The sequence below is a fragment of the Watersipora subatra genome, chromosome 5 (assembly GCF_963576615.1).
Source record: "Watersipora subatra chromosome 5, tzWatSuba1.1, whole genome shotgun sequence".
NCBI lineage: Eukaryota > Metazoa > Bryozoa > Gymnolaemata > Cheilostomatida > Watersiporidae > Watersipora > Watersipora subatra.
The window spans coordinates 29,901,190-29,915,117 of NC_088712.1; the positions used below are offsets into that span (position 1 = coordinate 29,901,190).

Genomic DNA, 13,928 nt, shown 5'->3' on the forward strand with positions numbered 1-13,928 from the left:
CCACTGAAATATATCGTCACATCGACTTATATCGTTTTATCGTGCAGCACTAGTTAAGAGTAGGTGTCTAGGTCAGCTATTTGTGATATTTTGTTTAGATCTTTTGCGCATCGTCTCTGCTTTATTTTTCCAAGTTAATAGGTTTTTCATTTTAGAACAGCTTGCAACTTTCGAAATATTTCATTGCATTTTGTTGGTTACTTTAATTTTAGTTGGCTAAAGCTTAGGTGGTTTCAAGTCTAGACTATTGTTTACGTCATAAATTTGTGTTCTTGGGGATGGTTAATGTCTCTGCATGTATATAAATCTTCCTTATCTCAATAGTTCAAAAGTGCAATTAATATTTTCTGTATTATCCATGCTCTTTGTATTTCTACTTCAAGTTTTGGAACCGTGGAACCTTTGTGCTCAACCAAAGTTAACCGGTGACTGTCCGTTGGTTAACAACTGGAGGTTAACTAGGTAACCTCCCAGTCAACCAGTATGTAGCTGGTTAAATGTTATGATAGAGTTAAGAGTAACATTTTGGTTAGCTCGTAACTAGTTAGCTAAGAGTTAACTATCAACGGGTTAGCTAGTTGGTTAGCTGAAAGATGATATTTTATAAAATGCTGCATTAAATTTCAAAGAGGAATCGCGTGCAGAAATAGCATAAACTTTGGTGGTATTTGATATAAATTTTAAAATATGCATGGTTTGATTTTAGTAATGGAGTCACTGGCAGTAGATGGTTTCTCTAGAGGCAGTTTAGAGAAAATTGAACGGCTGTTGGAAGACGCCAAAAAATGCAAAGAACAAGGTAACATGGAATACGCAGCTCAAGACTATCGCAAGGCAATCAGAAACTATCACAAAGCTCTTCTTTACCTGCGGAGCATTACACAAGGTTATGTCATTCTTCAATTGGTGCTTGATTCTCTTGTACTTGGATACAAGTGAGGCCTGGTGCCGCCTTATTGTATGGTTGATATATAGAGCAATATTTCTTATAACATACAGGTATTATGTTATTATTAATACATACAGGTATTATGTTATTATTGATACATACAGATATTATGTTATTACTGATACATAGAGGTACTATGTTATTACTGATACATACAGGTATTATGTTATTATTGATATATACAGGTATTATGTTATTATTGATACATACAGGTATTATGTTATTATTGATACATAGAGGTATTATGTTATTATTGATACATTGAAGTATTATGTTATCATTGATACATAGAGGTATTATGTTATCTTTGATACATACAGGTATTATGTTATTATTGATACATACAGGTATTATTTTATTATTGATACATACAGGTATTATGTTATTATTAATACATACAGGTATTATGTTATCATTGATACATAGAGGTATTATGTTATTATTGATACATACAGGTATTATGTTATTATTGATACATAGAGATATTATGTTATTACTGATGCATAGAGGTATTATGTTATCTTTGATACATACAGGTATTATGTTATTATTGATACATACAGGTATTATTTTATTATTGATACATACAGGTATTATGTTATTATTAATACATACAGGTATTATGTTATCATTGATACATAGAGGTATTATGTTATTATTGATACATACAGGTATTATTTTATTATTGATACATACAGGTATTATGTTATTATTAATACATACAGGTATTATGTTATCATTGATACATAGAGGTATTATGTTATTATTGATACATACAGGTATTATGTTATTATTGATACATAGAGATATTATGTTATTACTGATACATAGAGGTATTATGTTATTATTGATACATAGAGATATTATGTTATTACTGATACATAGAGGTATTATGTTATCTTTGATACATACAGGTATTATGTTATTATTGATACATACAGGTATTATTTTATTATTGATACATACAGGTATTATGTTATTATTAATACATACAGGTATTATGTTATCATTGATACATAGAGGTATTATGTTATTATTGATACATACAGGTATTATGTTATTATTGATACATACAGGTATTATTTTATTATTGATACATACAGGTATTATGTTATTATTAATACATACAGGTATTATGTTATCATTGATACATAGAGGTATTATGTTATTATTGATACATACAGGTATTATGTTATTATTGATACATAGAGATATTGTTATTACTGATACATAGAGGTATTATGTTATTATTGATACATACAGGTATTATGTTATCATTGATACATAGAGGTATTATGTTATTATTGATACATACAGGTATTATGTTATCATTGATACATAGAGGTATTATGTTATTATTGATACATACAGGTATTATGTTATTATTGATACATACAGGTATTATGTTATTATTGATACATACAGGTATTATGTTATTACTGATACATAGAGGTATTATGTTATTATTGATACATACAGGTATTATGTTATCATTGATACATAGAGGTATTATGTTATCTTTGATACATACAGGTATTATGTTATTATTGATACATACAGGTATTATGTTATTATTGATACATAGAGGTATTATGTTATTATTGATACATACAGGTATTATGTTATTATTGATACATAGAGATATTATGTTATTACTGATACATAGAGGTATTATGTTATTATTGATACATACAGGTATTATTTTATTATTGATACATACAGGTATTATGTTATCATTAATACATAGAGGTATTATGTTATTATTGATACATACAGGTATTATGTTATTATTGATACATAGAGATATTATGTTATTACTGATACATAGAGGTATTATGTTATTATTGATACATACAGGTATTATGTTATCATTGATACATAGAGGTATTATGTTATCATTGATACATAGAGGTATTATGTTATCATTGATACATAGAGGTATTATGTTATCTTTGATACATACAGGTATTATGTTATTATTGATACATACAGGTATTATGTTATTATTGATACATAGAGGTATTATGTTATTATTGATACATACAGGTATTATGTTATCATTGATACATAGAGGTATTATGTTATCTTTGATACATACAGGTATTATGTTATTATTGATACATAGAGGTATTATGTTATTATTGATACATACAGGTATTATGTTATCATTGATACATAGAGGTATTATGTTATCTTTGATACATACAGGTATTATGTTATTATTGATACATACAGGTATTATGTTATTATTGATACATAGAGGTATTATGTTATTATTGATACATACAGGTATTATGTTATTATTGATACATAGAGATATTATGTTATTACTGATACATAGAGGTATTATGTTATTACTGATACATAAAGGTATTATGTTATTAGTGATACATACAGGCATTATGCTATATGTTCGGTTTTTAAGATATTAAGTTGAAGTAAATGTATTGTTGTTAGTAAACGGTTTATGGGTATGGAATGCATACGGTTTGCCAAGTTCTTTGCTGATAACACATCTCTTGCAGTCAATTGTTTTAACAATGGCCGTCTTATGATTTAGGTTTTACCACTGACTTCCATGCACCTCTGTTTTTTGCCCTTCCATACCATCTACTTGTGTCTAGTTATCGCAACTCCATACTACGCTGCGCTACATCTTTGTGTCTGTCTGGGTCTGCCCTGATTTCTCTTTTCTTCACAGAGTTATGAATATAATAGTTGTCTTGGTAATGATCCTTAACCCATCCTGTGCAGATGTCCCAACCATGTTGGGCTCTTTTTTAATCAAGATGTCTGCCATGGATGGAATGTCTGCCATGGATTACGGTGTTCACGACCTTCATTTAGCACTAGAGAGTAAACCCCAATTTTAGTTAATACTTTCCTGTCTTCACTCACAATTAGTAGTAACATGGTAAAGGTGAAAACAAGTCAGTAGCTGAATACATGCTTGTATTGCATCAACTAGCTGGGGTTTCATTTGGGCCCTTTTGTGGTTCTACAACTTTTTTAACCCTCTACTGATGTTTTACTAGCCTAGCGGATCTCTCGTGTATATCAATCGTATTGATAATATCTTGCAGGCCAAGATTCTGTGGGCACTGTCCTTGGCATGTCTAAGAAAGAGGGGCTACCCCAAGATCTGCAAACAGCCATCAATAAGCTCTCTAGTGATTGTCACAACAACCTCGCTGGTACTAAGGCTAAGCTATGTTAACAATAGCTTACTCGCTTTAATATTGATGGGGTAATTCTTTAAATATGGTTTGGGTGGTGATAGTCAGTAGTTATGAAAAGGTACTGGTAGGTTTAACAGATATGTATCATATACTCTGCGACTATCACTCTACAGTTACAGCTAGTAACAAAGATATCGCTGCGGTATCTATATATCAATATCATGGAAAACATTGTTATTTCCAGCATGCCTGATGTCGAAGCCACAGCCAGACTATGATAAGGTCATCACCTATTGTAACCTGGTCATTGAGACACAGCCCGGTAATCCAAAAGCGCATGTAAGGAAAGGCATTGCTCTATACAACCTCAAAGATTTTGGCAATGCACTGACAAGCTTACTTAAAGCTAAAGACTTTCTAGGAGATGGAGGTGAGATAATAACAATGTCAAATTAGATATGTTAGGTGAAGGAAGGTCCTATCAGATATGCATTAAGTCAGACACACTCCAACTTACAAAGTGATGTCAGATATAGGTCATTTAGCTGATGGTTCTTTCAAATCTACATTAGATTAGAAAACTCCCAATCACTTTGCTCAAGCACAGTACACTGTGACTAGCACAATGCATTGGAAGATTAAACAGCTAAGTCAAGCACTTTTGTTTCAGATAGTAAAGTCAACAAATACATCAAACTCTGCCACCAGCACCTTCGGACAGAAGACAAGAAATTAAAAGTTTTGTATCAGAACATGTTCAAACAGAGTACTGCTTGACTCATTCCTTTCCTTACTCATTTAAGTATTTATTTTATTTTGAGACAAATATACAATTATGAAAATGTTTACAATGCAGCTACCGACAAATTTGTACAGAAAAAACACTCAAAGTATTTACACGGATGAATTTGGAGTAGCAAGCAGTTGTGACCATCGGGTATGACTACAGGTGGCCAACACTAGCAATATATAGATCAGAAATGGTTTAGTGCGAGAAATAATGCTACAAATCTTTCAGTATCAGCGTTACACTCACTGGTACACCTATGTACAGCGTGCGGCGTTCATGGCATCTAATCCTGGCTGTGATGCAGTAAAGGTTCTCTTACTTGTCTCACACGCCTCTTCTTACGTTCTATGCTAGACAGGTTTGATTTGACCTCACTATAGAACGACCTTATCTCCGCCATCTTGTTTACGAGATACTCTATGCGCTCATCCTGGTCCTTTATTTCTGCCAGCTCCTCTACAGAAGAGTATTCGCTATATGACTAGTATAGAGAGCATATACTTCTATGGCTAGTTATATCATGGTGATAGTGGTAGGTAGTGTATAACTAGTATAGAGAGCATGTACTTCTATGGCTAGTTATATCATGTGATAGTGGTAGGTAGTATGTGACTAGTATAGAGAGTATGTACTTCTATGGCTAGTTCTATCATGGTGATAGTGGTAGGTAGTACATGACTTGTATAGAGTATGTACTTCTATGGCTAGTTATATCATGGTGATAGTGGTAGGTAGTGTATGACTTGTATACAGAGTATGTACTTCTATGGCTAGTTATATCATGGTGATAGTGGTAGGTAGTGTATGACTAGTAGAGAGAGTATGTACTTCTATGGCTAGTTATATCATGGTGATAGTGGTAGGTAGTGTATGACTAGTATAGAGAGTATGTACTTCTATGGCTAGTTATATCATGGTGATAGTGGTAGGTAGTGTATGACTAGTAGAGAGAGTATGTACTTCTTTGGCTAGTTATATCATGGTGAAAGTGGTAGGTAGTGTATGACTAGTATACAGAGTATGTACTTCTATGGCTAGTTATATCATGTGATAGTGGTAGGTAGTATATGACTAGTATAGAGAGTATGTACTTCTATGGCTAGTTATATCATGGTGATAGTGGTAGGTAGTATATGACTTGTATAGAGTATGTACTTCTATGGCTAGTTATATCATGGTGATAGTGGTAGGTAGTGTATGACTAGTATACAGAGTATGTACTTCTATGGCTAGTTATATCATGGTGATAGTGGTAGGTAGTGTATGACTTGTATACAGAGTATGTACTTCTATGGCTAGTTATATCATGGTGATAGTGGTAGGTAGTGTATGACTAGTAGAGAGAGTATGTACTTCTTTGGCTAGTTATATCATGGTGAAAGTGGTAGGTAGTGTATGACTAGTATACAGAGTATGTACTTCTATGGCTAGTTATATCATGTGATAGTGGTAGGTAGTATATGACTAGTATAGAGAGTATGTACTTCTATGGCTAGTTATATCATGGTGATAGTGGTAGGTAGTGTATGACTTGTATACAGAGTATGTACTTCTATGGCTAGTTATATCATGGTGATAGTGGTAGGTAGTGTATGACTAGTAGAGAGAGTATGTACTTCTATGGCTAGTTATATCATGGTGATAGTGGTAGGTAGTGTATGACTAGTAGAGAGAGTATGTACTTCTATGGCTAGTTATATCATGGTGATAGTGGTAGGTAGTGTATGACTAGTATAGAGAGTATGTACTTCTATGGCTAGTTATATCATGTGATAGTGGTAGGTAGTATATGACTAGTATAGAGAGTATGTACTTCTATGGCTAGTTATATCATGGTGATAGTGGTAGGTAGTGTATGACTAGTAGAGAGAGTATGTACTTCTATGGCTAGTTATATCATGGTGAAAGTGGTAGGTAGTGTATGACTAGTATAGAAAGTATGTACTTCTATGGCTAGTTATATCATGGTGATAGTGGTAGGTAGTATATGACTTGTATACAGAGTATGTACTTCTATGGCTAGTTATATCATGGTGATAGTGGTAGGTAGTGTATGACTAGTAAAGAGAGTATGTACTTCTTTGGCTAGTTATATCATGGTGAAAGTGGTAGGTAGTGTATGACTAGTATACAGAGTATGTACTTCTATGGCTAGTTATATCATGGTGATAGTGGTAGGTAGTATATGACTAGTATAGAGAGTATGTACTTCTATGGCTAGTTCTATCATGGTGATAGTGGTAGGTAGTGTATGACTAGTAGAGAGAAGCCATAGTCCTGCTAGAGTCAGTAAAAATAAACCTGCTCTTTTTTTATCATAAACACCTACATCAATCTCTATATATTCATACACATGCGCACACATTTATATATATACTTATATCGATATACACATACACATGCGCACACATATATATATAAATATATATACACTAGATGAATGCCGGGTTAATAAAAAAGTCTTTGGACAGAAAATATATTTTTATTCAACATACACACTATTTACCATTCTAACTTTTAAGCCTCATATCATGAGAAGTTTTTTTGTGTACAATTTAAATGAATTAGAGTAAAAACAAGACAACTAAAGGTTTTCAAACAACTGTACCTTAAATTTCATATCGTGAAAGAAGTTTTTTGTTGAAATAAATGAGAAAAAATTAAATTATAAAGGTATTTAAATGTAAATGTGAAATCATTAGCAATTATTGGCTAAATATACCTAGTCCGTTTATCTACAGTTACAATGAAAAATTATTTGGTATACAAATATATGATTTTAATTCGTTTCACTGTTGGCATCAAAAGGCGAATCAATCGTATAGAGTGGTATAGAAACTACACAGTACATGTATATATTACCAACTTCTTATATATATATATCAGTCTGCATGGGTGCAGTAGTCAGGCATACGGCTTGTATTCCCACTCACCACAGACTATTTCTTGTGGCATCTCAATACCCTTGCTTACCTTCGATCCTGAAGTTATACTTTGGTTGTCTGGGTGGACGATGAGCTGCTGACTTGGGAGGTTTAGTTGGTGATGTCCGCTGAGTTGATGTAGTAATATTTGAGATCTCATCATTAGAAGGAGATGGCTCCATAGTATCCAGCTCTAAATCTATATGACACGCAGTGATTCGGTGATTACTATGTCGCCTATAGTATTAGCTTAAGAGGGGTGCGTTGGCGAGTGATCTATGCAAATTTGACGCAAACACTACGCAAACCCTGCGCATAAAAATCCAAACAGTTAAATAAAAACAAACAATCACTATGTTTCCACAGCTCAGTTAATCGGCAAGCTTGCCTCATCCGCAAAATGTAAATGACAGAAACATGCGAGTCAAATGAAATTTGTTATTTGCAAAGTTTTATTGAATGTTTTATGCTTGCAAAAGTGGAAACGGCCTTGCAAATAATGCACACGAAAATGCCGCGCAAGCTATTCCATTTTAAATATTTTTCACATTTGATTCGCTCATATTTTAAATGTCTGCTGCTGAGTGAAACAGGTGTGTGCCGTTATGACTTCTGGAGTAGAATTCGTTATTTTTTTTAACAAAGCACTTTTTTTAACTGTGTTAATCCGCAACAGGCAAATGAATGTCCGTTGAAACACTTATCACATGGTAACTCCAAGGTGCCCACAACTCCACTTCCACACAATGGAAACATTGTGATTGTCCACATGCAGTCAAGCTACAAGTTTCATTCTCACCGGCTGTCACAAGAAAAGACACCAACAAGCTATTGATGAGTCAATTTAGCGAGTCAAGTAATTTTTCAAGAATGCTGAATACAGCAATTAGTACTATAAAATATACCATCCGGTGCACAAATGAAAGAGAGTACCTGGGTATTTGGGCCGTGGAGAACGTTTGGCAGCCAGTTGTTGGCGCCTAGTAGACGAGCGTTGCTTGGCACGTGAGAGACCAGGTTCTAGCTGTGTAAGGCTAGCTTGCTCTGAGAGGAGTGAGAGATTGCTGGTAGCTGAGTGTAACACCTGTCACAATGGAAGCAAGAAAAGGCGATAACATGGTACTCCAAAGAGTACATAGACAAAGGCATTTATTGCTAGAATGCGCTAATTATAAATAGAAAATATCACCTACCATTACTATACAAATTACTTTCATTAAAACAAACTTATTAGTTCAGATATCGGGTATAGTCCGGCTATCCGCAACAAATTGTGGAAAAGAGTTGCAATCAGAGCGCAAAAAAATGCTGTGCAAGCTATTCTAATTTAAACATTTTCCACAATTGATTCGCTCATATGTTCAATGTCTGCTGCTAAGCGAGACAGGAGTGTACCGCTACGACTTCTGGAGTAGAATTGCTGATCTTTTTTAACAGTGAATTGTTCCTATATACGTAGACCCGTATACCTAGACCCGTATACCTAGACCCGTATACGTAGACCCGTACACGTAGACCCGTACACGTAGACCCGTACACGTAGACCCGTACACGTAGACCCGTATACGTAGACCCGTATACGTAGACCCGTACACGTAGACCCGTATACGTAGACCCGTATACGTAGACCCGTACACGTAAACCTGTACACGTAAACCCGCATACGTAAACCCGCATACGTAAACCCGTATACGTAAACCCGTATACGTAAACCCGTATACGTAGACCCGTATACGTAGACCCGTATACGTAGACCCGTACACGTAGACCCATATAAGTAGACCCGTATACGTAGACCCGTATACGTAGACCCATATACCTAGACCCATATACCTAGACCCGTACACGTAGACCCGTATACGTAGACACGTACACGTAAACCTGCATACGTAAACCTGCATACGTAAACCCGTATACGTAGACCCGTATACGTAAACCCGTATACGTAGACCCGTATACGTAGACCCGTACACGTAGACCCGTACACGTAGACCCGTACACGTAGACCCGTATAGGTAGACCCGTACACGTAGACCCGTATACGTAGACCCGTATAGGTAGACCCGTACACGTAGACCCGTATGCGTAGACCCATATACCTAGACCCGTATACGTAGACCCATATACCTAGACCCGTATACGTAGACCCGTATACCTAGACCCGAATACCTAGACCTGTATACGTAGACCTGTATATAGGCAAATCGGTTAACCTGGCAAATCAGTTAAACCGGACCTCCCATCATCCCTATTGATCTGTTTTCCAGAGGGTCAACTATACACTGGTTACTAGAAGAAAACAGTTCCACTACGACTACTGTAGTACATTACCTGTTGACTAACTGTAGCGGTGGCCATTTGATTCATAGATTTACTCTCAAAATCAGAACCCAGGCTAGTCTCAGAGTCATCAGCTAATGATGAAACAGCGCTCGTCTTGCTCTCCGAGTCCGCTGATGGCGTTATGCCAGTGCTTGCCAAAAGTGGAGGCAACTCCAGTTCTCTGCTGTCTTTCTCCGACTAAAATGGTAAGGCAGTATTTTGCGACCTCAGAGGATGAAGTTTTTGTTAGCATAATTATGTGAACCAAATGGTCAAAAGAGCATTAAAATGCAAACAGAATATATTTTTCATCTAAACAACCCAAGTAAGTCATACATCACTTATAACTACTCTCAGCAAAGTAAGTCATACATCACTTATAACTACTCTCAGCAAAGTAAGTCATACATCACTTATAACTACTCTCAGCAAAGTCCAAGTCAGCTGTAGAGCCTTCCTAAGCGAATATAACTAATTTAATATTCATGCATCGTGTAAATTAACTGACCAATCACATTCTGCAGTGTCACAGCAACTTTAAACGTGTTGGCATTTTTTCCACGAAGACATTCCGTAGTATTACTTAAATTCATGTACAAATTGTACATTACAAGTCTACCAATTTCAGTATGGCTAATCAATACTCAATATCATATATTCAATTTCCGATAACAATCACTCTTGAATACGTCATGAAGTTCTTCACCCCTGATATAGACACCGTATTAGACCCCCTGATATAGACACCCTGTTATACCCCCTGATATAGACACCCTGTTAGACCACCTGATATAGACACCCTGTCAGACCACCTGATATAGACACCCTGTTAGACCACCGGATATAGACACCCTGTTAGATCCCCTGATATAGACACCCTGTTGGACACCCTGTTAGACCCCTGATATAGACACCTTGTTATACCCCCTGATATAGACACCCAGTTAGACCCCCTAATATAGACACCGTGTTAGACCCCCTGATATATGTAGACACCTTGTTATACCCCCTGATATAAACACCCTGTTAGACCCCCTGATATAGACACCGTGTTAGACCCCCTGATATAGACACCCTGTTAGACCCCCTGATATAGACACCGTGTTAAACCCCCTGATTTAGACACCGTGTTAGAGCTCCTGGACTAAAATGACACCAGTAAAAAGGCCCAAACACTGCTCAAAAGTATCTGTTTATACAAAAGAAAAGATTTCAAGAGTTTCTAGATAGGGTGTTAGTACATCTGGAAATAGCTGAACAGCTAAATGCAGGAACTCAGGATATTCAGAGACAGCTTAGTTGTCTATGAAGAAGAGTAAAACTCATAAAGTAAAGCATCAAGTCGGCGCAAAATCTCAAATCTGATTTGAATAAAGATTTCCATGGTTAAACTTGAGAATATGGTTTTTTCTCTTGCAGCACTTGGGAGAGAAAACAGCGTATATGGGTGGCTATATACTAGGGGTGTTATTATGTATACTAATACTTTGACAGGCTTGTGTTATGTGAGAGAGAGTCAGGTTTGTCGATGAAGCGAGGAGAATAAGTAGCTGTGCAATTATTGTGGTTTTTGTGGATCGATTGGTTTAGGTGTTTGATTGTCGGTTTACCAAACTGAATGTCAAAAACTGGAGTTGCGTTGGAAGCAATATTTTATCTTAACCTTTAACCCTGGCTTTGGATGGATAGACAGACAGACAGGCAGATACCGCTTTTCTTGTAGCAAAGATATATTTTTGTTTTACTTTATTTTAGACATATACATATTGTTCTCTTTGTAGCGCAGACCTTTCTGTATAAGAAAAATAAAAAAATCGATTGAACTAGACATTGAAGGTGTGCGATCCTTGACTCAGCGTGAAATTACCGTAATCATGGCCCCTAAACCGAGTGAAAGTGATAAGAAAAAAAGAAAACGCTGTCGATACAAACCAATACTACTACAGCTACTGTATAGTCAGTCATTAACTTAAAAAGCTAATTTTAGCTTTTTTTCTTTTTGAATGGCCAAAGGAGTTTGTTTGAGAATACCTTAGAAGAGATTAGGCAGTTTACATGTATTTTACTGTTAATAAACATAACATTAACGTTCCTGGCACTGATTATTTAGGTTGTAGGAGCATCATCTATATTATTTTTTTATATAGGGCGAGTCTCAGGGAATCTTCCAAAGTTCAATTCTGCTCTTCCAGTCATTGCTTATCCTCATAAATGTCTAACAATATTTTTTCTGACCAAAATTCCTAAAAGCCTTATGCAAATTGCACTCAGACTGCTGCTACAAGATATGATGTTTAAAGGTTGACTTGCAACAAAATTCACATTACAGTTATTTGGTATCAAAAGATTCACCATGTCTTACTCTGCTGTGTTGTAGGTGCAAAATATGTGGACATGTGATTACAAGCTCTTAAAAGCTAAAAACGAACAGTTAATCGCCGCCATCACAAAACTGCCATAGATTAGAATCCTTTTCGAAAATGGCTCAAATGGGACATAGATGAACAAGATGGCTTCTGTTTACACTTTCATGCAACCTCATTCATCGAAATATTTTCACAGATATATACTTCACGCATTCAATAAAACCATGTTTATTGTCCTTACGCGTCTATTTCATCATCATTGTAATGCTGTAATTTTGAACACTGATATCTCAACACCTAACGTGAAAATTCGTTTTAAGTTTTTAACCTTAGCTCGAAGGAGTGCATATCATCCTCTGATAAACATGATGAGCTTGTTGGTCACCTGTGATAGTCGAAAAATGCTGCAGAAAGAATGGGTCACATGATCAGATTACGACTAGACGACTAGACCGAGCTGAAACAAAACTGTAAACTAGCGAGCATCTATATTAAGTAAGGGCTCTTCGATAAAACCCGAAGTGTTCGTCATAAACTAATACTAAGAGAAGTTTCATATTGAGCCTTTTATTGGCCTTTCAATTCACGTGAGAACATCATGTCTCAAAACAATAACCAAATCATTTTACTACGTCAGAGAAATAAATTGATTCCAATCTACAGCGGTTTTTATGGCGGCGATCAATCGTTCGTTTTTCAGCTTTTAAGAGCTTGTAATCACATTTCCACATACTTTTCGCCTACAACACAGCAGAGTAAGACATGGTGAATCTTTTGAAACCAAATAATTGTAATGTGAGTTTCGTTGCAAGTACACCTTTAATGTAGTTGGTATTATTTCTGCTACAACAGTAACCTTTTTATACACACACTTCTATGTAATCATTGTTATTATTAATTGAACATAATCATTATTTTTATTTTGTTTTTCTCACTTCGTAATGATTGTATCAGTGTCAAATCATTTTCATTGTAATCACTGTAGTCAAACAGACTATGTAGCGATTACTTGCTAATTATTTCATGGTTAAACACCTTTCCATTTGCTTCATTTCTCTCTTAATTTATTTGAACAGCACATAACACCTTCCACATGATATGAAGTTTAAAAGTTAGAATGGTAACTGCTGTTACATGTTAAATAAAAATAAATTTTTTGTCCAAAGACCTTTTTATTACCCTGGTAACACTGGGCATTCAGCTAGTCTGTATTATAATAAAAGCAGTGTCTGTCTGTCCGTCCACCCAAAGCCACAGTTGAAGGTTGGAAAAAGGATTCCATCGTACAGGCTTTGAACTCTCGACTTTTAGCATGGTAAACCGGCGTTCCAGCAACTGCACAGCCAACCGACCACCATTATTTTAGAATAAGTGCGAGCATAGTAATTACACCTGATG

At 35.5% G+C, this 13,928-nt stretch overlaps 2 protein-coding genes across 5 annotated transcripts in view; one reads left to right on the forward strand and one right to left on the reverse strand.

The window, feature by feature from the left end:
* Positions 1-368: 368 nt before the first annotated feature.
* Positions 369-4,937, forward strand: LOC137396294 (tetratricopeptide repeat protein 9C-like). Of its 2 annotated transcripts, none has more exons than XM_068082495.1 (5): positions 369-481; positions 707-886; positions 4,033-4,143; positions 4,373-4,558; positions 4,799-4,937. In XM_068082495.1, the coding sequence occupies exons 2-5, from the start codon at positions 709-711 to the stop codon at positions 4,903-4,905; spliced, it is 582 nt and encodes a 193-aa protein (XP_067938596.1). In that variant the 5' UTR covers positions 369-481; positions 707-708; the 3' UTR covers positions 4,906-4,937. The 2 variants fall into 2 exon arrangements, with proteins under 2 accessions (XP_067938596.1, XP_067938597.1); XM_068082496.1 differs by having other exon boundaries at positions 369-462.
* Positions 4,938-5,199: 262 nt separating this feature from the next.
* LOC137396293 (AT-rich interactive domain-containing protein 4A-like) overlaps positions 5,200-13,928 on the reverse strand; it is a 48,412-nt gene continuing 39,683 nt past the window's right edge. For all 3 annotated transcript variants that reach the window (XM_068082494.1, XM_068082491.1, XM_068082492.1), the window contains exons 24-27: positions 10,174-10,362; positions 8,776-8,926; positions 7,892-8,041; positions 5,200-5,374 (exon numbers count right to left, since the gene is read on the reverse strand). In XM_068082494.1, coding sequence (XP_067938595.1) covers positions 5,202-5,374; positions 7,892-8,041; positions 8,776-8,926; positions 10,174-10,362 — 663 coding nt within the window. In that variant the 3' untranslated portion in view covers positions 5,200-5,201. The remainder of the gene's footprint in view (positions 5,375-7,891; positions 8,042-8,775; positions 8,927-10,173; positions 10,363-13,928) is intronic.

Excerpts from the sequence above, each read along its gene's own strand:
- LOC137396294 (XM_068082495.1), top strand. The coding sequence starts at position 709 with ATGGAGTCACTGGCAGTAGATGGTTTCTCTAGAGGCAGTTTAGAGAAA. Across the intron at positions 887-4,032 it reads CCTGCGGAGCATTACACAAG|GCCAAGATTCTGTGGGCACT; the intron begins GTTATGTCATTC and ends AATATCTTGCAG. Across the intron at positions 4,559-4,798 it reads AGACTTTCTAGGAGATGGAG|ATAGTAAAGTCAACAAATAC; the intron begins GTGAGATAATAA and ends CTTTTGTTTCAG.